Source organism: Dromaius novaehollandiae, chromosome 3 (genome assembly GCF_036370855.1).
Source record: "Dromaius novaehollandiae isolate bDroNov1 chromosome 3, bDroNov1.hap1, whole genome shotgun sequence".
NCBI classification, from domain to species: domain Eukaryota; kingdom Metazoa; phylum Chordata; class Aves; order Casuariiformes; family Dromaiidae; genus Dromaius; species Dromaius novaehollandiae.
Genome location: NC_088100.1, coordinates 84,423,870 through 84,449,523, shown reverse-complemented (window position 1 = coordinate 84,449,523; position 25,654 = coordinate 84,423,870). Strand labels below are relative to the sequence as shown.

The 25,654-nt window shown below is 43.5% G+C and overlaps 1 protein-coding gene across 1 annotated transcript in view; it reads left to right on the top strand.

Moving 5' to 3' along the window:
* Nucleotides 1-7,658: 7,658 nt before the first annotated feature.
* LOC112993552 (centromere protein J-like) overlaps nt 7,659-25,654 on the top strand; it is a 43,583-nt gene continuing 25,587 nt past the window's right edge. The window contains 11 exon segments of the mRNA XM_064509337.1: nt 7,659-7,858; nt 10,836-11,429; nt 15,322-15,418; nt 15,785-16,030; nt 16,993-17,088; nt 18,389-18,518; nt 20,767-20,875; nt 22,629-22,691; nt 22,693-23,514; nt 23,516-24,053; nt 25,249-25,354. Coding sequence (XP_064365407.1) covers nt 10,974-11,429; nt 15,322-15,418; nt 15,785-16,030; nt 16,993-17,088; nt 18,389-18,518; nt 20,767-20,875; nt 22,629-22,691; nt 22,693-23,514; nt 23,516-24,053; nt 25,249-25,354 — 2,663 coding nt within the window. The 5' untranslated portion in view covers nt 7,659-7,858; nt 10,836-10,973.

Below are 25,654 nucleotides of genomic sequence, written 5' to 3'. Positions count from 1 at the left end.
GTTAGTTCAGCAAGTGAAGAATTAATGTGATCTCCTTTTCTTGATAGTGAATGACTGTGGCCCCCTGGTGCCCGCTACCTTATTTATTAGCAGAGTTGGGAACTAAGGAGTGAAGCATTGTGGTAACTGAGTTTTCCATGCTTGTCCTGTGTTTAATTACATGGATAATAGAAGAATAAAGGTGGAATGTGAAAAGGCTGTGTTTTCCAGTGCACATTGCTGTCTGATTCTTGAAAACCTTACTTTTGTAATTTTGTTTTTTATATTGTTACTGTCTCTGGGCTCTCTTCAGTACTCTCTTACCCTTTCTTTTTCTTGCAATTTTCCTCACAATAGAATGGCTTTACAATAGCTCTCAGAGGAGAGGTAGAAGAGCACATGTTGAGGTCCCCGCCACACAGGAAGAGTTTCATTTTGTTCATTTTGGTTTTCATAATCATTATTGTTTGCTCAGTTGGGCAGTGGTCATGGTATTCACTCTCTGCGCTCCCCCTTGCCATTCTCATTTCCACTTCCTCTTCTACTCTTAGGAAGGATATTTTGCATTACTTCAACCCTGGCTAACATTTCCTTGTTTGCAGTTAGATGCTCTGTAGTTCATTGCTTCTGTTTATGCAAGAATCCACATCAAAGACTTCATCGTTCCTGGTTTAGAGATCATACAGAGATCAAAAATAAGACTTCAAAAGTCAAATCTCCCTGGAAAAGAGCTTACCCTAAATATCAGCAAGAGCTCTAAGAGTGAGCATTCAGCAATTCTGAATGTTGTTTTTCTGATTAAGCTTCTGTAACTGGACACCATCTAGTGGCAGAAGGTCAAAAATAATCTGCTTACGGTTGGGTGTTGATCCAGTCTTTGGGGTTTGTTCATGTGTTTACAGAGGGCAAACTGTTCGTTGAAAGGTCTTGCTGAAGGTCTTTTTGTGACCACTAATAAAAATTTATTAGTTGTAGTGACTCACAAATTCAGTAAGTGTAAAAGTCAACTTCTTGTCAAGAAGTTCATCTTCATCTATCAGTAGTTTGCAACCCTCCTCAGTATATTTATTAATTGAAATAATTTTTCAATGAATACGACTGATCAGTATTTTGTTTAGGAATAATCTGATTGTAAAACTCAGTAATATATTTTAAATCAGTTACTTCTTTGTATATTTTTTCTTCTCTTATTTGAAAACCTGGATGGTTTGAGTGCAGTGCTTGAAAGCATGGATGGTTTGAGTGCACTGCTTAGGAACAACTTTGCAAGGAAAATTCTGTTTAATATTCGCAACACAGGTTTTCCCTAATATTTGCTTAAAACCTCATGCATTCAGCTGCTCTGAGGTTAATGGAGAGTGCAGTGTCCAAGGAGGCAAAAGGCAGTTCGATGTTTGGTTTGGTTGCTGTTTATACAAAAAAACATTTGTCAAAGTTCTAGTGCCTTTTGCCCTTTTTCTGTAAATAAGCTGTTACTTTTTTGACTTCTGCTTGCTTGCATGCTGCAAACAGGATAAGTGACTCATTTTTTGTTGGCTACACCACATGATGGATGAGTTGTGGAGGCTCTAGGATAATAGTATGGATTCCTTGTGTTGCCCTTTTCTCAGCAGAATACAAACAAATTCAAAAATAAGGAACAAATCTCAACCTTAATAATACAGAGCTGTTATATATAGTACAAGGTACTAAAATATAGTACAAGGTACTAAAATTGAGAACAGTGCTAGGTACTTTTTTTCTCCTAATTAATAGGGCAAATCTGTTCACAGTCTGCAAGGCCTTTTAGTCAAGAATGAATATTTGTCAAAAGAAAGTAAAACTGGAGAGCAGATAACTTGAAATTCATCCCCCTCTCCTCCATAACTCATCTTTCTCTCAAGCACAGGAAGTTGATAGTTTACATCTTGCTCACTGGAGCCATCTCCCAATGCAGATAGGTAGTCACCTGTTAGCAGTGTATTTTGATTCCATACTTCATCTTATGAAAAGCATTCACTTCTCCGTGGCTACATGAAAGACAAGGTCACTGCTTTGAAGCCCAAAGGTCTTAAACTGGCATCTAAAATCAGAGCTGCTGACAATAAAAAAGAGCTGTCCCAAAAAGCCAGACCAGTTACTAATTTAAGGCATTCAAATGGAACAGTGAGGTTTAGGCATTGTGAATTCCACTGCAGAGGCACGAGGTTTGGAGAGGATTTGAAATTCAAAACTTCACAGGTAGGTCTTATTCTCTTATGAAAAGATCCTTATACTTTACTAGAGCTTTAGGCTGTGCACAGAAAGCTTGAGACATGAACCTCTGTTTTGAGGCAAATGTGTTAAAACAGGCTGACTGTACACATGAAAGCAAAAGAAATGAGTGGACATTGGCCTTGTGGATGTGCAGTTTGCTGAAGTGATCCCTAACGTGACCCTCCTCCACCAAGGGAAAGTCTTCCTTTCTCCAGCCTTTCTCCCTGCTCTCTGGAGCCCAGGATTCCTGAGGGATGGGCTTACCAGGAAAGACTGAGGCAAAGGTGGTAAGCAGCACCTCAGCCCTTTCTGGGTGCCTTTGTCACCAGGGCCCCTTCCCCATTCAGTAGCGGGCCTCCAGGTTTCTATCAAGATCAAAAGGTATCAATACCTTTCGATAGGTATTGATATTAATCAATAGATATCAATTGATACTGATACCTATCAACAGGTATGGACACTGGCAGGAATCAGTGCTTCCCTGTATTGAAAGTTATTGATGTTGAGAGGCATCAATGAGTACCAATAGCGAAATCGGACTCAGAACAGATACTTCCAGATTTCTGTCAAAATCAAAAGGTTTTCATGCCTCTTGATAGGCATGGAAACTGATACGTATTCATGCTTCTCACTATGGAAAGTTACCGATGTTGACAGGCATTGATCCCTATAGATCATAAAATCGGTCTTGAGACCAATAGCTGGAGATACCTGTCAATATCAAAAACTGACAGTTCTTACATGAACCTGGCAATTGTGATTGAGTCCATGAAGAGCAGGAGTGCCAGACTTGTAGTGCCAGGTCACTTCCCCATGGTCACTGAGGAGGAAATCTGGATTCTTGCTCGTCACAAAAGCACTAAGCCTCAGCACAGAGCAGCACAAGGCGCGAGCCAAGCCTGCAGGAGGCTGGAAACAGTGTTCCCATGCTGGGCAGTGTCACTGGGCTTGGAACCTGCCTCTCTCCATGCTGCCCCATGCCAGCACAGCACCGCACTGGGGGATGCTGGTGGTGATGGCTGGGTCACTGTGGTGCCACTGCAGCACATTGTAATGCACTGGCTGGGCCACAGTACAACTCCTGGGAAACGCGGGCTGGGGGCTGGGGACTGGGGGAGGAGAGGGGAGGCTCCCTGGCTTTGCATCGCCTCCCACAGTGCAGGATTTCTACATCTGCAGTCTGTGTCCGCAGCTGGTGGGGCTGGGGAACTGCTGCTGGCTCACCTAATGCTCCCTTTGGTTTGTGTGCCACATGTCTAGTGCCAGCTCCTGCCATTTGGAGGCTGTAAAAGATGTACTCAGAGACTAGAAGCCGCCTTTTTGTTTGCTGGTGGTGCCTAGTGGGAGGTGAATGGTGCCTGGGACAAAAGAGGAGATGGGCTAGGTGTTGGAGGACCTCATATGTTTAGCAGCTGGGTCTTTGTCAGTGAAAACCCCCAAGTGCACAGGCCTCCTGCCACAGCTGCAACATCCTTGGTTGCCTTGGGGGCCCTGGAAACACTTGCTTTAGAGCATAAGGGGGTGGCTATCTTAAAGGCCAATAAAGACCTCTCTAGATCCTGGCAAACTGTGGGCATGTCCATGACCGCCATCGAGCTGTGGCACAGTGCTGGCACCTCCCAGCTGGCTTGGAGCTAGCTAGCCAAGGGGGCTGGGCATGCCCCATGTCACCACCAGCGGCTGGCTGACTCTGATCCAACCCAACACTGGCAATGGCTGCGCCGTCGGAAGAGCTGCTTTTGTCCAGGCTCCTCGCAGCTCAAGCAGTGCACAAAAACAAGCCCTCCACTAAAATACCCTGTGGTGAGACAGGAGGACAGAGGCATGAGGCATGAGAGGAGGTGAACTAAAAAGCTAATCCTTGCCTTCCCTGAAACATGAAAAGCACCTGGAGCATGGACTGTGCATTTTCCCCGGGTCCTCTTTAGTGCAAGAAGAGCATGTGAGAATCTGCCACACTGGCCCTCCAGGACTGCTGGTTGCAGCTCCTGGAGCCAAGTCTTCCAGACTTGGTGGTGCTTCTCTGCTACTGAATGTTTTGACCAGGGATGCTGTCCCCTCCCCAACCACCCTTATTTTCTCCTGCACTTACAAAATGTTCCTGGTATCTCTGGGATTCCTTTAGAAAACCATTACAGGCAGGAGATGCAATGGTCTTCCAAATGGCATTAGCTGCAAGTGTTGTTGCCACTTTGGTGGAAAAAGTTACCTGTTTTTTTGCGATGAAAGACAGCAGCAGGCACAGAGACACTGAATTCAGCTTGTCCTGTGGTGCACAAGTTGTCTTAGTGTAAGGGAGAATGTGTACCCAGTTACACCAGCACACATTATCAATTACTTGGTTTTTCTCTCCCGTGGTTTGTCTCTACTTACTAGAAATCTTTTCTTGCTTCATGACAGATACTGTACTGTCAGCAAAGAATTAAACTCCAGCTGTCAGCAAAGAATTAAACTCCAGCCCTTGTTTACTCTACCTAGCAACTGCTCTTCTTCCAAGACACAGCAACGGATAATACAAGGGACAAAGGATCACATATGGCCATCTCAGAATTTCAGGTTCTCAAACTTGGAGCCATTTGGTGAATGAAATCACTGACAGACACCAGATAATGGCTTAATTCCAGGTTTCCACACTGAGAACTGTGATTCAACATTACCTACTGCCAGGAAATTCCACATCTAGCTTACTGGTTTTATAAAATCCTATGTCTTCTCTTGTGACCAACCAATAAGCCCCTAAAATGGAAGAAGGCTTAGAAGAGAGGGGCAAGGCTGAAGTGCCCATGAAGCTGAAGGAATAATATAGGGTGTCACTGCCCACAGCTGCTGCAAAGAAAGTTGACTTTATCTCAGCACAAAGGGGACCAGAAGGTGGTCTTTGTATTAGATAAACCGCTATGTCAGTTGAGTGGATCAACTGGTGGTGCAAATGCTTCTTCTTGAGTTTATCCAAGGAGTGTGAATGTCTCCCTGAGTTAGCCAGACCAGCATGGGAGGAGTGTATACAAGGCTCAGCCCAACACAGGCTATAAAAATGAAACAACTAACTAAAGAATTTCAAAGAGAGCTACAGGCTCGAGCTGCTTTCAACCCATGTATTCCTTCCCAGTGATTGGGGACACCTATCTTCTTGATGGTGAGCATATTATAAAGACTAGTAACGGGAGTCATATTGGTATTGTGATTGAACTGTATATTGCAATTGCTATATTTTGCTAAGTGAAACTTGCAAGTGTATTGCGATTTCAGTATATTGCTGTATCTCTCTGATAAATCAAAAAGCTCATGTAACATCAAATATCTTCAAGTGAATATGATATTAAACATTACACCCTACGTGCATGGAATATATAACAGAACCTGGTCAGAGAGTATTGGCCTCTGACCTCTATGCATCTCAAACATACCATGTCAAAGACCAGCTATTGGAGCAAGCCATATTGTATATGTCTGCATATGGATATGACCCATCAGTCCTGATCAGCTGAAGGGGAGGAGCAGGACTGAGCTGTCAGTGCCATTGCAGTTTGTGTGAGTGCTGTGTGTTGTCTGCCTGTGCTGACCTGCATGGCTGGCCACATGTGTGCCTTATGTGTGTGTTCACATGCCTATGGGGAACACATGCTCAGCCTCGCTACCGCTTGGGCCTGGGTACATGGAGCTGCAGCATCCTCGCACCTCTCCAGATTCAACAGCTGCTAACACCTTCACACCCTGCTACCTTGAAGACCACATGTGTTGCCTTGACCTGTCACTGCAGGAGACAGAAAAGCTTCCTCTGAATGCATGTGGCCAGCTGGACTGCACCCCTTGGAAAAGGATCCCCAGCTGCCAACGGAAAGGGTGGGCTGCCCAAAGGTTAGGCCTAGGTTTAGGGTTGGGAGAGGGTCAAAGCTACGAGCTCCTGTTTGCTGCTAAGGGGCTGTTGAAGGAAGAGGGAGGCTGGACAAAGGTTTCTCCCCAAGACTCTTCCCTTGAGCTGGTGCTAGGTGTTTGGGACAAGGCTCAGCTCACAACTAAGGGGTAGGGTTAGGGTTAGGGTTGGGAGAGAGTCAGAGGCAAGGGCTCCCGCTGGAGCAGAGCTGCACATGGGCTGATGAAGGAAGGAGGACACTGCCCAAAGTCTGTGTGACAACTGCGTTGGGAGAGCGTGGGCACAGGGAATGACGTGTTCAGCTGGGAAGGCATCGAGTGAGTATTCTGAGCATTGCATTGCTCAAATGAATGTGTTTCTTTCCCCTTCTTTCTTTGTAACTCTCTTTCTCTTTCTTCCCTCATTTTGGCTTTGTTTTCCCTTTCTCCTGAGTGCCTGGGCAGGAGATGCCTGTTTCTGCCCTGTCTCCTTGTGGGAAAGGGCAGAAAGGGAAAAGGGCATCCTTGCTGCCCCCAGGATGAGGCAAGAGGGCTGAGGGCTGTCAGGACCCTGCGGCAGTTGTGCCGTCCTTTGCATGATCTTTGCATGGGGCACGGGTGTAGACATATCCAACATGAAAGGCATTGTTTTTTAATGAAAATGACAACAAGGTGCTGTCTTCCAAAGAACAGGGCTTAACATTCAAGCATAAAGGCATGCGATTAAAGTTCCTGGCTCCAACAAGCACCACGAGTAGCCTCAGGAGAGCCCACACCTAGCACCTTTCTCCATGCAGATGTCACTGAAGTGCAGAGAGCGTGGGGACATGAGACCATCCAGGTTCACCACGGAGGGCAACACCTACACCCTACTGAGTTTGCAGATGCCCTGCCAGAGGGGAAGCACACCTGGTTCAATCCCTTGCCCCTGCATAGATCATGCAGTACACCAGAAGCGGCACTTTCTGCCTGCCACAAGCATGGTTTTAAACTGCAGGCCAGAAGCCAAGCTGAAGGGAGAGACCATGGAAATGAGAGGTAACAGCACACAAGAGAAACAAGGTGTTGTGTGGCCAGGAGGGTCAGTAAACAGGAAAAAAAAAAAAAAAAAAAAAAAAAAAGTCCTGCTGGGTACACGGCGGGGGGGGGGGGGGGGGGGCAGTGCTGGCCCTGATCTCTGTTCATTAGGCTGAAATGGAAAGTGAAGACAACCTGCTGGTGGCTGCTCTCCCATGATGGTCAATGGGCTCTGCTGAAGGCAGCACCAGAAAGTAAAAGCAAGAAGTCTGGCTTCAGGAGTAATCAGGGGTTCAGTGACTCTACACAGAAAACTTACGACCTCCTCCAAACCTCACATCTGTGAAAAACTGAGAGACCTGGCAGTAAACCGCGTCTGCCCCCCACCCACAGCTCCCTCCCTCAGCGGCGGGAAGGGAGGCAGCAGGCGGGAACGGTCCCTCGGCGCCCCGCCCAGGGGGCGGGAGGGGGTGCGGGCTGTTCCCGGCGCCGCCGCTCCCCCCCCGCCGCGGGCCAGGGCTGCCGCCGCCCGCCGGGACAGCGGGGCCCGCCGAGGCCGGGGAGCCGCGGGGGGCCGCTCCGGGGCGGCGCGCGCGTCTGGTGCCGCCGCGGGCTGCGTGGCGGTGCGCGCCTCCCGGTGCGCCGGGCTTCGGCCTTGGGTTTGGTTTTGTGTGTGTGTTTGGTTTTTTCTTCCCCCAGTGATAGTTACTGTTTTCGTGATAAGACAGAAGGCGAAACAACAGAAATGACGATTTCGAAGCATTTTAAGTAACAGGTTGGTGTTCCGCGGAGCTGTGCAGGGCCGCGGTAAGGACTAGGGCAGCACTGCCGTGTGGGAATTTGGGGTATTTTATATTGCTGCTTGGGTTTTTTGTATCCTGTGCTGCCTCCAAGAACATCGCCAGTGATTTATGTCTCATTATTCTCTCTATCTGTGGGCATCAAGTTTATGGCTGTCGCTGCACTCTGAATAAAGCAATTTTTACAAAAAAAGCAAATGGGAAAACTTGAAATTATAACACGTCATTGCCGTCTCTGTTAGGAAGAGACTTGGGGGTCTCCAGGGTTTGGGAAACGTCTTCCTGCAGCAGCCTTGTGGCCAGTGCTGCGAGCGGCGGGCTTGCCTGACATCCGCGACAACCCTGAGTCGCTTCTGGGACTGCATGGGAGGCCATTAGGCATGTGGCTTATTTCCTCATTCTCTGTTTGGGCACCTTATTAAAACTTGCAGTGCTTTCGGTTAGCATTCTCCTTGGTTTCTGCGGGATTTGTCAGGGTTTACCAGATTTAAAGATCAGGTCACGTGTACGTACACGTTTGACTTTATGGTTGCTGTGAACACACTGGGTGCTTTAAAACTGGATGGAAAGGTCTATGAAAGTGCCATATATTCTACTGATACATTTTGTCTTATATTTATTGGGAGACTTCCTCAGGTAAAACATTTTAAATCTTTTTTAAATGAGAAAATCTGCTAAAACAGATAATCTGCACAAACAACGAACACGACAGTTGTCAGCTTGTTCTGTGCTTCCTTGTTTGCTTCTGCCGGATACCAGGGTGCTCCATACAAATGTATTTGTCCCAGGCAGGGCGTAACTTTGATGGTGTTGGTCATGTTTCCTGAAGAACTGCCTTGTTGCCTGGAGCAGGAGGCTTTGAGCCGATTTGTGTGGGTAGTGCCGAGGATGCAGTGCTGCTGGGATCAGGGCTGGGGAGGAGAGTTTCTGTTTACTCACTGGCCTGGTACCCTGGTGATCCACAACAGTGAGGAAGCAAACACTGAAAAACGTCGTGACGGAGCATGTTTTAGTGTTCAGTTTCTTCTCCAAGCTGAAGTCAGCTAGTAGCCTAGGCAGTGTTAAATTTTGTATACAAGTAATTTCTTCCTCTGAAACCTCATACATTAAGTATATATCCCTCCTTTTTTTGACATTACAATATATCAAGCTGATGCAGAAAATCAGCTTATGATGGACCATTATCATAATTTCTGTTTATATTGAATGGGGCAACAGCTGATACTGTCAAGTTGCTTTCTCCAAGACCTTTTCAGTGTCTAGGCTTGACCATCTTTTCCTTGCTGCTGATGTCACGGAGGTTTCCTCATAAAATCAGCCTCTTCTCAGTTCCTTAACTGCTCTGCAGTGAGTATGGTTCCCAACGAGAAGTCCGTGTTTGGAGAGAGCTTCAGCAAGCGTTGTTTGTGTCCAGCAAGTGTTGCTAGTCTTCAGATTGTACATTGTTGCCCTTGTGGCTTGGGCAGAGCACACCTGGAATGTGGAGACTACACCTTGTGCACCATGTGGCAGCAGTGGGACAGGCCACAGATAGCCTTTGTATGGCTCCTCCTTATTACTGAGAGTGACCTTTCTGCTGGCAAATGCTAACTGCTTACCATTTGAACCTTGTACACTATGAGTATCTATGTGGTTTTTGTGTGTATGTGTTTGTTTCCCACGTTTTTTTAAAAAAAAGTCAAACTGAAAAAACAGACTTCCATGTAGCGTTATACTTACACCCACATAAATCCCTGGCAGGTTGGAACTTTTAGCTCCCTTTGGGATGGATCTAAAGTAGGGATCTGTAAGATCAGAAGGTTTCCCAGTCTTCATTGACAGCAGAAGAATGGGGAGACCCAGGAATTTGGAGATCCATCTTAGGTGTGAGTGGGAATTACAGCAGCAGGTTATGGGCTCTACTCTTTTCTGTAACTCTGCCTTAGCCCATCCTTTCTGATCTGCGCCTTCCCTGGTTCTCTGTCTTCACTGCACTTGGTTCCTTTTTTTCACACCTTTGAAGATACATTTGGCAGAGTTCTCATTTTAATGTGCATGTTCCTGCCCAGAACGCCTAGGTTTCAATTGTTCTAGGTTTGTAGATTCCTGAAACTTTCCCAGTGGAAGTGTAGGTTACTCTAAAGGGAGTTTAAACCTGTAAACAATATCATGTTTCCCAGCTCCACGTGTTGGATCTGTCAAAGTAGTCATCAAACCTGGCAGGCTGTGTATACATCTTAAACAAACTACTTACATTAAAGTCAGGAGAAGGTATTAAATCATTTTCTGCAAATGAAGTTCCTGGAAAGTCCACATTTTTCAAGGAGTGCAAATAAACTACCTTTGAATCCTTCTGTAGTAGACAAGGTGGAGGAGCTCAGTAGCCTCAGCTGCTGAAATACTAAATGTCCCCCTAAAAACTTTTACAGTAAGTAGAAAATGACTGGCCACTCTCTGAGAAGGAATGGAGCAAAGTGCCTAAACAGGGAAAGCAGGATGTTTGCCTGTTGTCCCACAGTTGACTCGGTCTTACCAGTCTCAGGATGGATACAAGCTGTGGTAGTGTTATTTCATCTTTTTGACATAAGCTATCTTCCGAGCTATTAAATATCAGTTGGTTTTCTGGTGATGCTTTTTTTTGTTTTGTTTTGTTTTTGCACATGCCATTTGTATGCCCCTGTTTTCTCCTGTTATCTTCGGCCACTAAGGTACTTTTTCTGGTCTGAAAGGTTGATGATTTAGCTGAAAGGCAAATTCAGGCCATTTTGGCAAATGCTTCTAGTGCTGAATGAGTCTTGTTTTTTCTTGTTGTAGAGTCTTACATCCGTTCCTGTTTGTCTGAGACTTTAAAACTTAGAAAGCAGGCAGTATATCTAAGCCATTTTAGCGGGTAGAAATAGTGTGATCTTATAGCTTTTTGTAGTGTTTGTTTCCTAACTGCATTTTGTATATGTATTTGTATATATTTTACAGTTTCTGAAGTCAGAAATTCTCTGCTTTCAGCCTGGACTAAAAAAAAATCTCTTGAATTGAAAAGATAATAAAGAAGGCAAACTCAAGGATTCAGTATGACACATCTGTTCACAGTGGTTTTTACTGTACACCCCTAGCATGGATTTTGGGAAGCAGGATATGAAAACAGCTGCTTTTGAGGAGGACTGTCTGTCAGAGAAGACTGCCAGTGATCTGGCAAGAGTAGTGCCATCTCCCACCAGAATAATTGAGAAAGTCATGCCTCTCTTACCCCCAGGCTGGGTTCACAGCACGAGTCAGTCTTCCAGCAAGCAGTTTCCACTTTCATACAGTTCAGAAGCCAGCTGTAAGATGGACAACAGTAGTGACTGCTCAAATAACTTGGGCAATGACCAAGAGTTTCATGCAAGGCAATTATATTACTTGGCCAACTCTGATTTTTTTCCTCAAATGTTGGCTTCCAGTGTAACCCAGACTGGTATTCTAGAGGCCAGTAAAACCAGTGACACCTTGGAAACATTCAATTCTTGTCTGCTCTCTGCCTCAGATCCTCAGATGAGACCAGAAGCTACAACATACAAAAGCATAGACCAGGTTAGTTTGCATTGAATAATCACTGAATGTATCTATAATTGCATATTAACCTCTCTGGAGTTCTTGCCATTGCACAGCCTCTTCAGGAGGAGTGGGCTGGTGTCTACAAGTAGGAGGCTTTCCTGACAAACACTGGGAAGTGCGATATAATCCTGCGTCTGAATAGGTTGCTGTAGTGCATCTGTGCAATAAAATGCCGCTCTGTTTTGAAGATTTATAATTGCTGATTTTTTTCTTTTTTTGCCAGGAAACAGTCCATAAGTTAAATTCTTATTCCTCTAGTTGGACAGTTATTACTATCTTCCCTCTTGGGGAAAATGATTTCCTCTTCTGGCACCACATTTTCATGTGTGTAATGGTTATGGGTCAAGTGCATGTTTTTCTTTTTATTGCCCTATGACTTTCTGCCAAGCTCTTCTCATCCTCCAACTTTTTTTCATCTTTTTTTCCTTTTCTCACTTTTTCTCTTCTTATTAGGTTTTACAGAGAGATGGATAGGAGTAATTCAGAAGTATCTCCTTGACTGAGTGCCCCGTGTGCTTCTTACCAGCTGTAGTAAACAATGCATTGCTTTAGTTGCACTTTTTAAGGAAACTCTTATATTTCCAATAGTTTAATTTGTTATTTAGGATATCTCCATGCTGGGAGTTTTCAACCCTTTCTGCACTGTAAGTCTACCATCACTGTAACCTTTTTTGAAGCTATGAAAACTGGAAGGCTGTCTCATACCTTTTGCCCTGAGCTCATTTTACCTTGGGGCTTCTTTTGTTGTTATTACCACAGCTACACAGTAGACAAGAGTTGGGAAACCCTTGTTCTTCAGTCTTATGTCAGGAGATTTGCGGTTGGACTGTGTCAGTGCAGTGGCTCCTTGGTGATATAAATTCCCAGTGAGTGAGGACTGCTGAGTGTGGTGGTGTGAGGCTGCCCTGGCATTCAGTTCCTACTGCCGTTCTCAAGGGGATGTTGATGAGTCAGGAGACTTCACCTCCTTCAGCTCTCAGTCTAAAGAAGTTTCTAGTACTTTGCATATGACGGTGGGAAGCTTGTAATTGCCTGGTTGTTGGAAAAGTATCATGCAGGCAAGGCTGTATCTGAAGATGAGTTCTTGTGAGTGACTGGAGTTTGCTGCATCTTTCTGGATGACATAAAATAGATCATAATGTTTAATGACCAGAACATCTCCTATGATACCCTAAACTGTCACCAGCTGGTCATAAAATCTGATATTGGGTCATGGGCATTCTTTGCTCTCTCATAGTTCCTGGCATTTGACTATGTGAAATACTTGAAATGCTCTCAAAGATTCCGGTAATAGAAAAGTGACTTTGCTTTGTTACGTGGTGCTTCTCGAGTAGTACCAGACAGAGGAGCAGCAGAATGAGAATGGTGTTTCCAGAGAGACTCCTGGGAGATCCCATGCACAGCAACAACACGAGGGTGTTATTCTATTGTGAGTTGCAGTTCTGTAAATGACCTGGCACTTCACAATGTGAAAAAGGCATGAGCCTTTTCTGGAACAGCTTGGAGTGTAAACAAAAGCAAAGCGGAAGGAGGATAGATGGAAGGGTAGCCCTGACAAAGAAGGACAGGAGAAAGAAGGTGCCACTTGCTTTGCTCTGGAAACATGGTGGTTTTCCCTCCTCATTTCCAGCTAGTTCTTGCACTGTTAGTCTCTGGGAATACTTCACAGTGGAGAGGGCAGTACAAGCAGAGTGGTGGGGGAAGGAGTCAAGTAAATGTCAGCTGGGAAACTCTGAAGGTCAAGGCCAGTGGTATTGGAGCATAGCTACAGAGAGGCAAGGGGAAGCACCTGGCCTGAAGGAGGAACGAGGAACTAGTGGCAGCAATTTAGTCCATGGCAGAATCAGTTCTTTCTCTGTGTCAGCAAGGATTTCTGTGGAGGCCACGACTGTGTTTATTCTTCTGTCCTTTTGTACAGGTAGAAGAATAGTGCAGAGGATGTGATCTTGGACCTCTACTGTCTATGCCTTTGCTCTCCTCTCCTACAGCTTCTACAAAAAATGTCCAGGGACCAGGAGGGGAGGTCTTTGTGGTCCACAGAGAGCATGCAGCGTTGCTGTTACTGTGTTTTAGCACAGCAGCATTTGAGGGCTGCAAGTGAAATTCTGTGTTTAATTATGTTGTGCATATATATTCTCAGCATATAGATGTCAAGATAGAGACTGTCCCTCCTCAGAGAGTGTCAGTCTAAGTAAAGAGGCCAGTAAAGGATGGGAATTGAGCAATGAGGTGTCTAATACAAAGTTAGCAATGTAGGGATCAGGGGCCAATATAAAACCCAGGTGTCCTAGATTTCAGATGATGTTCTTGCTGCATCTGTATTCACTGAATATTGCCCCTTTGGTGGTCGTTCCTCTCCCAGGCCTGTGGGGGGAAGTTCTTCATCAAGGTGTTTCCAACTCTGGGCCAGTCTTACGAATGTTAAAGAATATTGAACTGAAACTGTCTAGAGGTAGCCACTTAGCACAACTTCTATAAAACTTGCTTAGCATGAGTAGCTAAATTTGCTGAAGCCTTAGACCGCACTTAGATTAAAATAATGAACTTTTACCTAGTTCAGTAAGAAAAGGGCCTGAGAGCTGGTTCAAGCTGGGAAGATAAGGAAGCTACAAGCAGTCTGCATTCCTGCGTCTCACACTCCGAAAGGGAGGATGTCAAGACTTTGAAATAAGACTGGTGCAGGGCATTAGGACCTTGAGGGACAAAGCCTCCTGTCACTGCTGGGGCAGTGTTACTTGTTATGATTTGGAATCACCTTCTCCTCCTCAGGACCTTGAGAGACAACGGTAGGACCCAACAAGAAACGAAGGTACAACCATCAGCAGAAACCGCAACGGTAAAGATAAGGGAGAAAAACAGACTACCTAGGAACAATGATGAGACCCAATAAGGAGCAGGAGACCCCAGACCCAAAAATTACTGTTGGTCTGAACTACTGCGTGAGGGGTGGGAAACTTAATTTGAAAAAGTTATAATTGCCCAGGGATTTCTTTGTTCAGGGTCCCTCCTCGGAGGCACCCAACTCGAGCTGTAATTACTGCATGCATGTCATTAAAATTTAATTATTTAATTTGCTTTGATTAGGCTCTGAACTTTTCTGTGGGAACCTAGGGTCAGACCCTGTTATGGTGGCTGGTGAGCCTAATTTCCACAACAATAAACTAAGCCCTAGCCCTAGTGTTTTGTAGAACATTGTGCTTTTCAGTAACCACTCATTATTTCTATGTCTGCCCAACCATCTGTATTTCTGAAAAAGGAAATAATAAAATAAAAATGCCATGGGACAAGAAAGACTAGGAAATAAAAATAGTGGAGGATGCTGTCAAAACCAAAAGTTTTTTTCTTTCCTGGAACATAAGTTATTGCAAGAGAGAGAATCTTAAAGCTGCTTTTCATCAATGATACTGTTAATTTACATTTAGCAGATAGTTCAACAATGACCCCAGCACATTTTGAAATTTTATAGCTAAGTCTAAACCGGGCGAATATCTGCTTTCATTGTATTCTGACACCTTACTGATATGAAACGTGGATGCACACTACTCTCCTGTTGGTGCTTTAGCTTCTGTGGGAAGGAGATCCCAGCACAGAGATGAAAAGAAAATGCTGGCTCATGCCAGGAAAATGCTGTCTGATGCGAGGCAGAGTAGCAGAATCTGCTAAAATACATACTGTCTGCACAATGTCAATGTAGCCTTTGAGTTGTAAATTGGCAAAGGAGTTTTTAAATACAGAGGTCTACCTTATTTATCAGAAGTAATACACACCATAAGAAATACCTAAACCCAAACTCCTGATTTAGTGATTCCTTCTTATTAGGAAGCATCCCAAAACAGAGTTTGATACTACATCTTTGTGCTATTTTCAGAGTCCAGGGCAGCTGGACCAAGGGATGAGGCAACAGATGGAGCAACTACAAAGGCTGGTGGCTGAACAGCAGAAAATCATTGCATTCTGCAATCCAGGTATTCGGAGAATTTCTCCTGAGGCTGCAGCAGTTGTCCCCACCCACCCCCTGCCCCAGCTGCTTGCACTCCAGCAGCAAAAAGTTGCAGTTCCCTAAAGAAACATAAGGTTTGCTGATGGTTAGCAGTGGCTGAGAGCTCCTCATCTGGCAGTTGGGATAAAATATTTATTTCTGCACACACACTTGTGCACAAACAAGAGCAAAATTTGATCCTTTCACGTTGAATATGCAAAACACCATGGAACATGGAAGCAACAGTGTCTTTGTGCAATACCAGTATAGCAAGAGGTTTCCAGTTCAGCAGAAAATAGCTGTCGTATGCTTGCCTAATGGTTCTTCTCTGGTACTTTCTTTTTTCTTTCAGGCTTTTCAGTTTCTCCTGGGATACCTTCTCATCTAGTTGCCACAATGGCAACCCTACCATGCTTTCCTGCTACTTTAATCCCTGTCCCGCTCCCATCAGAAAATTCTTCACAAGTCCGGAGCCAAGACTGCTCACAGACTGGTCTCTTGGTAATGCACTCTACCCTACAAAGCAGGTCCCCGCTATTGGTGCCAAATGAGAGCAGCTCAGAAATCTCAGGAGAGCACATGCAACTTTCAGATTCAGGTGGGTAAAAAACATGGGACATCTGGGTCTAAGGATCCTGTACAAGTCCTGTGACTTTTCGCCATGCTAAGACTGTCCCTGATTTTATTGCAGGGCAGGGGGGAGTTGTGTGGGGTTTTTTTTTTTTTTTGATAGCTTGTCATAAAAGCTTTTAAATAACTGGAAACTTAGTTTTTTCTATTTTACTTTTTGAGATCACAGTCATCCTGCTTCTGATACTGAGAGAGACATTGGGCCTTGTAGATACAAATGGATCAGAAAGTCGTTAAGATGGGAAAGTTAAGTCATATGAAATAGAGAATATATTACCTTTAGGGGAAGAAGTTAAAACGTAGAAAAATGAATCTCGCTTCCAGAGGTGAGAGAATGTATAGATTTAGTGGAGGAGGCCAGCTCTTTATCAGCAATCTCAATGTTTCTCACATTGACCTGTAATCTCTTTGTTTGGAGGAAAAAAGATGAAAGCCACTGCTTGGCTTCTTCTCTTTGCTGTGATTGGCCAGCCTTGTTTTCTCTGAGAAGATACCAAAGGGTGAGAAAGATGAAAGAGTAATCTATGAGCAATCAGAGGTTTAATAATGGGAGGGAAAAGAAACAGAAAGAAGAACTGAAGTGGAAGATGATGTAAATAAGACCTTCACATGAGATTGTTTTGGACTTGTACAGCAAGATCTGCCTATGATGCAAAGATACAGTCTTGCAGAACAACTGAGATTTCAGTTTCATATACTTCAAGCTGGCTTAGACCAGGGCTCTCACTGAAAGAAGCAGTCTTGTCTCCTTCCTTTGTCCAGGAATATGATTTTTTTTTGCTAGGTTAATCTGAGCCTGGATGAGTTCCCTGATGCAGTTCTTCAGAGAGCTGTAGAAATACTTGTGCTGCAAACACAACTAGGGGAGGGTGGATGAGGGTAATGGGAGCCTGATGGCATGTATAACACACTTCATGTTCTTATTTGAAGGGACAAACACAAAGCCATTGCTGCAGTGTGCTGGGAGTCCCACAAAAATGCTTCCCAGACAAGATGCTCAGGAAAAGGATGTAATGGAAGACAAAGGTGAGTAACAGAATTGCTTGGACCATTTGTTGTTGTACTGGGAACTGTACTGTACTGGGAATAACCAGTTGCACTGTGAAAATTAAGAAATGTGTTTTAGAGAGTTGTCAGGAACATTTTCTTGTTCAGCTGTGTTTTGTATTCACCATTTTCTTTTTAATTCGAAAATTGCAGTGGTGGGGCAGCTCTCCTGTTAGGGCATTCCCGTTGCCACTTTTCTCATTGAGAGATGAGTAGGCCATCTGAAACACTGGCGACAGCATAGCCACACGCGAGGCTGGAAATGCACAGGGACTTGTGAGTTGTGTGTCCCTTTCTGCTACATACCTGCTGTGTCATCTCTAGCTCCTGAGCATATTCTGGTCTGAGGCAGATGAGAGGGTTGCAGAAGCAGGATTGCTTGTCCACCATGAGACTGGAGATTTTTGGAAACTTGTATGTTACCAGTGCTGGTGTTTTATTGGAAATCATGTGCATTATGTTACTGAAGACAAAGGGAGATAATTGCTAACTGCCGTCCTCCCTCAGCCAGGTGGAGTCATGAGATCTGGCAAGGGTATTGCCAGGTTTTGTGGAAGGTGAAGACCAGAAAGTGCTTTCAGTATTCTGCAAAATACTTCAGTAGCACTGGATGCTTTAATTTCATGAAGTGAGCTGTGTGGCTTGTGGCTATACCAACAGTGTTTAGCATGAGTGAGCCAACAAAGGCATTCTGCTCCAGCAGGCAGTCCTAACTTGAGCTAAAGGAGCAAGTCTCCATTAGCTGCCATTTGCAAAAAAATGCATGGGCGTGGGAACCTTCTTGTTCTAGTGAACATAGCCAGTAAACTTCAATGGGAAGTTGCACAGTGTGAATACTGCAGTGAAATAAAATAGAATATTCCTAGTTACAAAATTTGCTGCATACAGCTACTCTTCTGTATTTGTTTAATGAACTGGCTTGCAGTCCTGTAGTCACAAGCACATGAGCAGTTCAGTACTGTCTAGCAAAGTGAAGAGAAATGTTCTGCAGTGAACATGTTAAGCATACATTGGAATTCTTTAGGGCTGAGGAGTAGAAATCATACCATTTCCCCTTTCCTTCTTTTCAACCATTAGACTTGAGGATTAGGAGGCATGCTTTTTTCATGAGCTGCATCATTCCTCCTACTTCTGAAGCATTCTAGGAAGTATTTTCAAAAAGCTAAAATTTTCATGTTGTTGAGAATGTTACTATTTCTGTTTTATTTTATTATGTTAATTTTTCATTTATTTATGCAATAAAGGCTTTGCTTTCATTGACCTTTTTCATGTTGTTTAGCTAATAGCCAATTAGAAGAAAGAACTTTCCCTGAAACTATTTCTGCAATTGAAGAACAAGTTAATGAGGAGTTTGCTCCTTCTCCCTTTGGCATGAAGGTGACATTGAAGACTAGAAGTCTGGAAGACAGGTGAGAAATGGGTTTACTCTGTTGGGCATAGCTACAAAAGCATGATTTCTGTGCTTATATGCATACTGTATGTGTTATATTTGCAACTATTTGTAACACAAAGGCTCTTTCCCGTGCTGAAGAGTGGCCAGTATGAATGGGCAGAGATGGGGCAGGTCTAAGAACTGGCAGTTGATGTACTTCTGCATTTTTTGGGTTTGCTGTTTTATGTTTTGGTGTGTATTTTGTTAGAAGATAATGTATTAATATTTGATGACAACAGCCCAAGGCCATCAGAACTAGCCTTGGCTTTTTTTCCCAAAAGAATTGCCAAAGCAATGTGTGTGACTGTCAAACAGAGGTTTTCCCTTTAAGACTGTAAGACTAATGTGAACCAGAATACAGGAGATTAAGACTTAATACTTTGTATTTCAAAGACCGGAATTCAAGGACTCTTTATCTTGTTCTGTTTTTGTGATAAAAAATGAAATGTGTTTAAACACCCTGGTGATCATACTAAAAGTAGCTAGTAGTAGTGAATGGTTTTTTTGTTAACATCCTTCACTGGGTGAGAGAAGCATTTTACCACAACAGGAAGCACTTTTTTTATGATCACCTCTTTGTATATAGCTTCCCTTTTCAATTTATAAGCAGATCAGCCTTGTGAAACTTCTTGTATGCCAGAATACTTCCCATCCAATCATAGGCAATGTTTCCCCACAAATATTTTTTACAAGTCGCATGTATTAAAATACTGTGATTCAGCTTCTTAAAAACTCAGGAGAGCTACAAAATATAAAATTGAAGTTCTTCTATTTGTCTTTGTCTTAGCATTCAAAGATTAAAATTCTTTTTAAGGAGTAGCAGTTGTGCAATTATGAAGTTCTAAGGATGTAGGTAAGGCAAAAATTGTCAGGGAGAGATGATATCTTTTGTTATGCCATCATTTCTTCTGCAGTGGCCATCACTTTGTGATGGCAGTGTCAGTCTGAGTAGCTCATTCACTCTTGTCCTTGCCCTGCCCCTTCAGCTGTGCCAAGACCAGTCTTTATGTGCCTCTATGATGAACAAGGTCATAGAAGTGATCCAGGTTAAAGTTTTCTGGCGAGGGGAGAAATGTAATTTTTAGCTTCTATCAGCACTCTGATCTGGTTCATCACTGAATTGCCAAATGAGTTGTACCAGCATACTGATGCCGTGGTAACTCATGGCTAGGCAGAAACTGGTTAGGCCAGCATTAGGGATGGAAGAAATGCTTTAAAAATTCTTAACTTTGCTCATGTAATGCAAATAGAAGCAGCAGCTTTTGGGGACACTAAGCCCTCCTTCAGGTTTTAAACAGAAGCAGCAAACTTCTAGCCAAGACAGGCTGAAAGTAAATACTGTGCTCTGGTTCATACTGTAGTGCAGTCTTAGAGAGCACAAACTGAATTCTTTCTGGATGAAACTAAAGCAGAGAATGTGCTCCAATTTTTTGTAGACATTTTCCTCATGTGACCAGGCTACAGCTATTTGGCAGTAACCCTCCCTGAAATGTGTATTGGGAGCTCAGCAACGGCTGTTGCTCTGCAAATCTACTCCTGTTAGGCCATGCTGCTTGCAAATATGGACAGTCAGGCTGACAAAGAAAAAGATGATCTTTGGTACAGTGATGTTAGGTAGATGTGTTGTATAGTAAAAACCGTAATGTGATGTATAACCAGTATGTCTGTTATGCGCAGGACTTTTTCATATTCAGTAGAAATTTTTAGGAAGTGCCTACATTAAGCCTCTAAGTACATTTCCAATGAAATAAGGTATGTTCATGTATACTGTATTATGCTGTATTTTTAGTCAGACTTCAATTTGTCATTCCAGAACATTGTAGACATCACTTTTCTCTTCTGCCACTCTTTGCACAAGTTTGTTCAAACCTCTCTGACAAAGAGTTACAGAGTTCTTTGTGACTGTAACTAGGTCTAGTCTGGAGAAAATGCCTGAAATATTTTTCCTTTTGGATAGTTTGTATTTTCCATTTTTAAGGAGAGGCTGATACCAGCCTAAAAACATAATCTACTAAAAGCATAATTTATGTTCATTTTAAACAGGATATTTTAAAGTGAGAGTTGGGTGCCAGGTAATACTGGTCTTATTGCTAAGACACTTCCCATTTAAAAAAAAAAGGGGGGGGGGCATAACACTGGAATTCTAAACTCAATGTCAGCTTCATCAGAATTACCAGAAGAAAAACTGGTTGGAGAACTTTACAATTTAGTACCTGCTTGCTTAGGCCAGTCACACCAGGAACTGGTATAAGACAGAAGACTTTTGAAGAATTTGTTGAAGAACAACTTAAAGTAGACACTCAACTCATAGAAAAACAGCAGCAGGAACAACAGGTACTGTCCCATTGGTGCCTTCACTTTGTTTTTGACAAGTTCTCATGGACTTGGACATTGTATGGGCCATGTTTTGACTCACTGCATGACAGAAAATTTTTCCACTGATCTCTCATGTAATATTAGAGTATTTCCCCCAAATAAAAAAAACGTATTCAGAAGTGGCCCCATCCTCACATTATTGGCATGTAAGGTACTGCGTGGATTGTTTAGTATTCAGTCGCAGTCAAAGTTCCCACTCTTTCCTATTGCATTTTTCACTTTTCCATGTATTTTCTGGGCCACAGTCACTTAGCTAAATTAGACCTCAAGGTTGATTCTGTTTGTTTCTTAACACTGCTCATCTTCAAATTGTCGGTCACTTTGTAGTACTCTTCAGCTTTTTGCCTTTGCCAAGGGTCCACACACACTTTAAGCATGTAAGTGATCTCACTGATTCATACCAGATTTCTCACAGGATTAAAAGCAGAACTGGTTCTAGGCATGGTCAAATTGGCATTTGCCGCTGGCATGGGTGCCAGTGGTGCCTTGTGGCAAAACAGCCATGGCTTCACTGCCTATTTTGCCTCTGAGAGCTCTGAAAAGGCAGCGTGGCAGCTGCTGCTGTCTGTGTGGTGGTCCTGGGGCAAAGGTGACAGTGATTGCTGCAAGAGGAAGGGGAAGTGTGTGTGCGCACACACGTGCAGCAGTAGATGTCTCGTCCCCCATCCTGTTCCCGGGGCAGAAGGAAGAGCACCTTTGCTGCTGGTTCTCTGCGCCTTTCCCTTCCCCTGATTGGAGCAGTCTAGTTCTAGCCATACCTTCGCTCTTCATCTGTTTAGAAGCAAAACTCATTTTTTTGCTGAGAAACCCCGAGCCAGCTCTGCTTAGAGATTAATACGAGTTTATGTGCGGGGCTGAGTTGGCAGCTTTATGCCCTACTGCCTTGTGAACAATATTGCACTGCAAAGGCCTGAAGGCTGAAATACTTTCTTCACAGAGGAGATACAGCTCACGCACTAGCTGTGGAAGCATCTCATAAGCTGTCTTGTCCTTGCTCTTTGTGGTCTATAGCTAAAGGTTGAAAAGATTTTTTTTTCCCCTAAGGGCTCTTCCTGCCAAATCTGACAACAGTTAATGGCCAGCTTTTCAAGTAAGCTCAGTACTGGATAACTGTTCTGTTGGAAACTCCTGAGTTCTTTTAAAAGTCTAACCCTTAGTGCCAAATACAGCGGGGATTTTTTTTCCTGGGAGCCTTTAGGTGTTAGACTCAGCATTTTGTTAGGCTTGTAGCCTGGGAAGGTGCACATTTGATCATAAAGCAATTTTCTCAGTGTCACCCTGGCAAAATAACAGCTCAAACTAATGCATTTATGTATTTATGTGTAATCTCATGCAAAACACTCAAACTTGTTTAAAGACAACTACAAAGACAGAACTTCTCCCATCTCAGTAGCTGTTCTTTTTTCCCCCACATGCTCTTAAAAGTAAATAAAGCAGGAAAGTGTTACAGATGTGACACTTAGCACCATCTTAATCATTTGATTCTACTAATGAATTAAAGGAGGGGTCACATAGCTACTGATTCTAGAAGTTCTTATCTTCCCTGTGGTCTGGAGGCTGTTATTCATGCAATCAGCTATCCATTAGCTCCACCATATTCTGGTGTCTCAACATTTTACATTAACTTAAATATCTTCCTTTTTGGATAATGATTCTCAGTTTGAGATTCTCACAAGTGTGTGTGATTCTCACAATTTTTGGTGTTTTTCAGAGCAAGGCAAAACTAAACCCTCGGAAGTTTTTTCTGAAACGAAGAGAAGGTATTGCAAGGCTCAAAAAAAAATAAAGAGAACCTTTTAAAAGAACAGACAAAGCATTCCAGAAGAGCTGATTTTGACTGCTGGAGTCACTCCCCCTGGCCTGGCCCAGGGCGTGCAGGCATACTGCAGCTAGGGAAATGCCCTAAGTTAAATCTGCCGGCCAGAAGCTCCGTGCAGATGGGTGCACATGAACAACATGCAAATTGTGCTTTAGATAAGAGGGAAATGAAGGCTCAGACTGAATGTGAACCAAAAGCACTTGAGCAAAGTGCACAAGAAAGAGAAGGGATTGTAGGAGATGAGGATACAAAGGGGGGTCCTACTGCCTCATTTCAGATAAACTGGCCTGAACTTCTGCAACGGTGTCATGAAACAGTAACAGAAAAGAACCTACAAGTAAATGAGGAAAGTGAAACTCATCGTACAGATCCTCTAGAGGAAGCAAACAGAACTGAAGGAAGACTTATGGAAAGTACTGTGCAAAAGGATGTAGGTGTGGTAGGCCAGCCTCTGATGGGTGATCTCACAGAGAGAGCGAAAAACACCTTTGAAGTCCTACAAAGGCATTCTCCACTTCAGAATTTAGAAGGAGGCCAAATCAGGCAGACAGAAGGGAGTGCAGCCCCTGCATTCATGCAGAGTCAGAAAGGGGATCAAATATGTCCTGAGGAACTTGTCACAGGGAGCCAGCGCTCAGAAAGCAAAAGAGGAGTCTGTACTGGGTTTAATATGGTCAATGATAAGATAGTAAAAATTGCCCTTAGCTCACCGCAGGCTGTGGAGAAGAAAAGCTCATCCCTGGCATTCCAGCAGGGATGGCAAAGGAACGGCACAGCCCCCCGCAACGTGCCGTGTTGCATCTTTGTCCTGTGAGTCAAGCTTCTTATCTTCTGACAGTGATGGTGACCTCAAATCTCACCATGATTGTTATCCCTTGAACTATGGGGTTCAGGAGGTAGACTGTACTGGCAGGCATTTGGATCTCTGTGATGGTGATTATGCCAGTGATGAGCCCAGTGGAACAGAAAAAATGCCTGTGAAAAAGTACAGCAGATCAACTCCAAGAAAACAAGATGTTCAAGAGCTCTCAAGGCAACGAGGTCTGTCTCTCAGCACAAGCAGCAGTGATTCCAGTACTGGAGTTGTCAGGCCAAAAGGGAGCAAGGCTCACTCTTCTCTTCAGCAATCTCCAGTTCACCTCATAAGATGCAAAAGGAGAGGGCATGAGCCTAAATCAAAGAATGAGAATGGTGTCAGAGATGTTAAAAGCCTGGATGTGCCACCCTCAACAGCAGTGAGCCAGATTCCTACTTTCAAGTTCAAAGAAACCCCTGCAGTGGAGAAACCATGGAAAAAACTGTCTACAAACACATTAAGTAAGACCTACCTGAGTTTTCTTTTCTATTGATACAGGGAAAATAAATTTCTCACAGTTTATGACTGATTCTGTGCATGCTGCCTGTGTATATGCCCACCTCTGTCAGTATTTCTAAGTCCTAATCTGGAAAAAATAGAAACGGAGAGGAGAGGAGAGGTGTATCTGCAAGTCACCTATTATGCTTGGCTCCTCGTCTTTACTGGCCATTTTTCCTAAACCTGTAGCTTGCAGTGCACTTTCAGATACAGAGTCTTGACCCCATGCTCTGCTCAGTGAGTCCCTGAAATCAGTGCTGGAGTTCCCTGTAATGTAGATATATTCATCCAGTGTTCCTTTGGTAGTGAGAGGTCCATGTTTTCTATTAACACTCCTCAGATATAATGTGACTTCAAAAAAAGAGGCACAAGCTGTGCAAAAGAATTTTTCAAATTCGCATATTTTGTTCCTAAAACACGGAGTACTTCACATCAGTGGAAAATGGTGATTTCCTAAGAGCACCTTCTCTCAGTCCTAGATGTGGTTACAGTTCTTCATCCAACCAATCTTTTTTGCTTTTCTTATCCTGGTCATCTTATTTCTGGCAGTGAAATGATACCCTGCTTAGACAGAATTTAGTCCTTTTTATTAAACTGCTTTTTACACTTTTCTTTTCTCTCAGTTTCCACTGGAGGACTTTTTCAAACCCCTTCAGATTGTCTCTTCATCCCAAACCTACTGGCTGTCTTTGTTTAGAGTCAATCAAAATCAGTTGCCCTGCCCGCAGCAATCACTGAGGCAGAAACTTTCATTTCTGATGGTTCTCAATTGCTGTCACAACTTGCTAAGCATCATGTGTCTACTCTGTGTCCAGTTCTTGTTACCAAATGAGTACCTGAGAACTATCTGAAAGTTGCATTCAAAATAAGGTTAAACTATCAGTTGGCATTCACATACCCAATTAGGAATTATCCACTGATGCTGATATATCCCCAAATCTGCTCCCTTGTCATGTGCAGTGGAGCTTGGATTCCACTAACAAGAACTATGCTGGAAACAAGATTGCATAATTAGGCACAAATAAGTTAATTCTGCTTGAAAAGTTAAGCAGTAAAACTTACTGTACTTATGCAATCTATTTGTGGTTTTAAATACATAGACAGAGTTTCTCCGTATTCACAAAGTTTTGTGTACTAACATGATTGTCTTTATAAAAGAAACCCAAAACATCCTTACCAGAGGATTAGAGGCTGTTGTATATCTTGGAGGAACCCCTTCACTGACTAGGATGAAAGAAGAAGAGAAAGCAAGGCATTTTCTCAGGTAAATCTGGATCCACCAAAAATTTATTTGAGCATGAAGTAAGGCCAGTATTTCCATCAGGATCCTTAAAATGAGACTGTTAAATTCATATCTGCTGGCTAGCCTCATTTCAAGGGCAGTCATGTAGTCTCTGAAAACTGAAGCGCTGAAAACAAACTGTGTGGATAACACAGTGAAGTGTTTGACTGATGGGGCCAGCTCTGAAAATGCTGGTGCATTTTGTACACTTAAAGCTGAGTAGTACCAAATGTTTTTTATAAGTTGCTGAGCATCTTCAAATTACACTGAAATCAGTAAGAA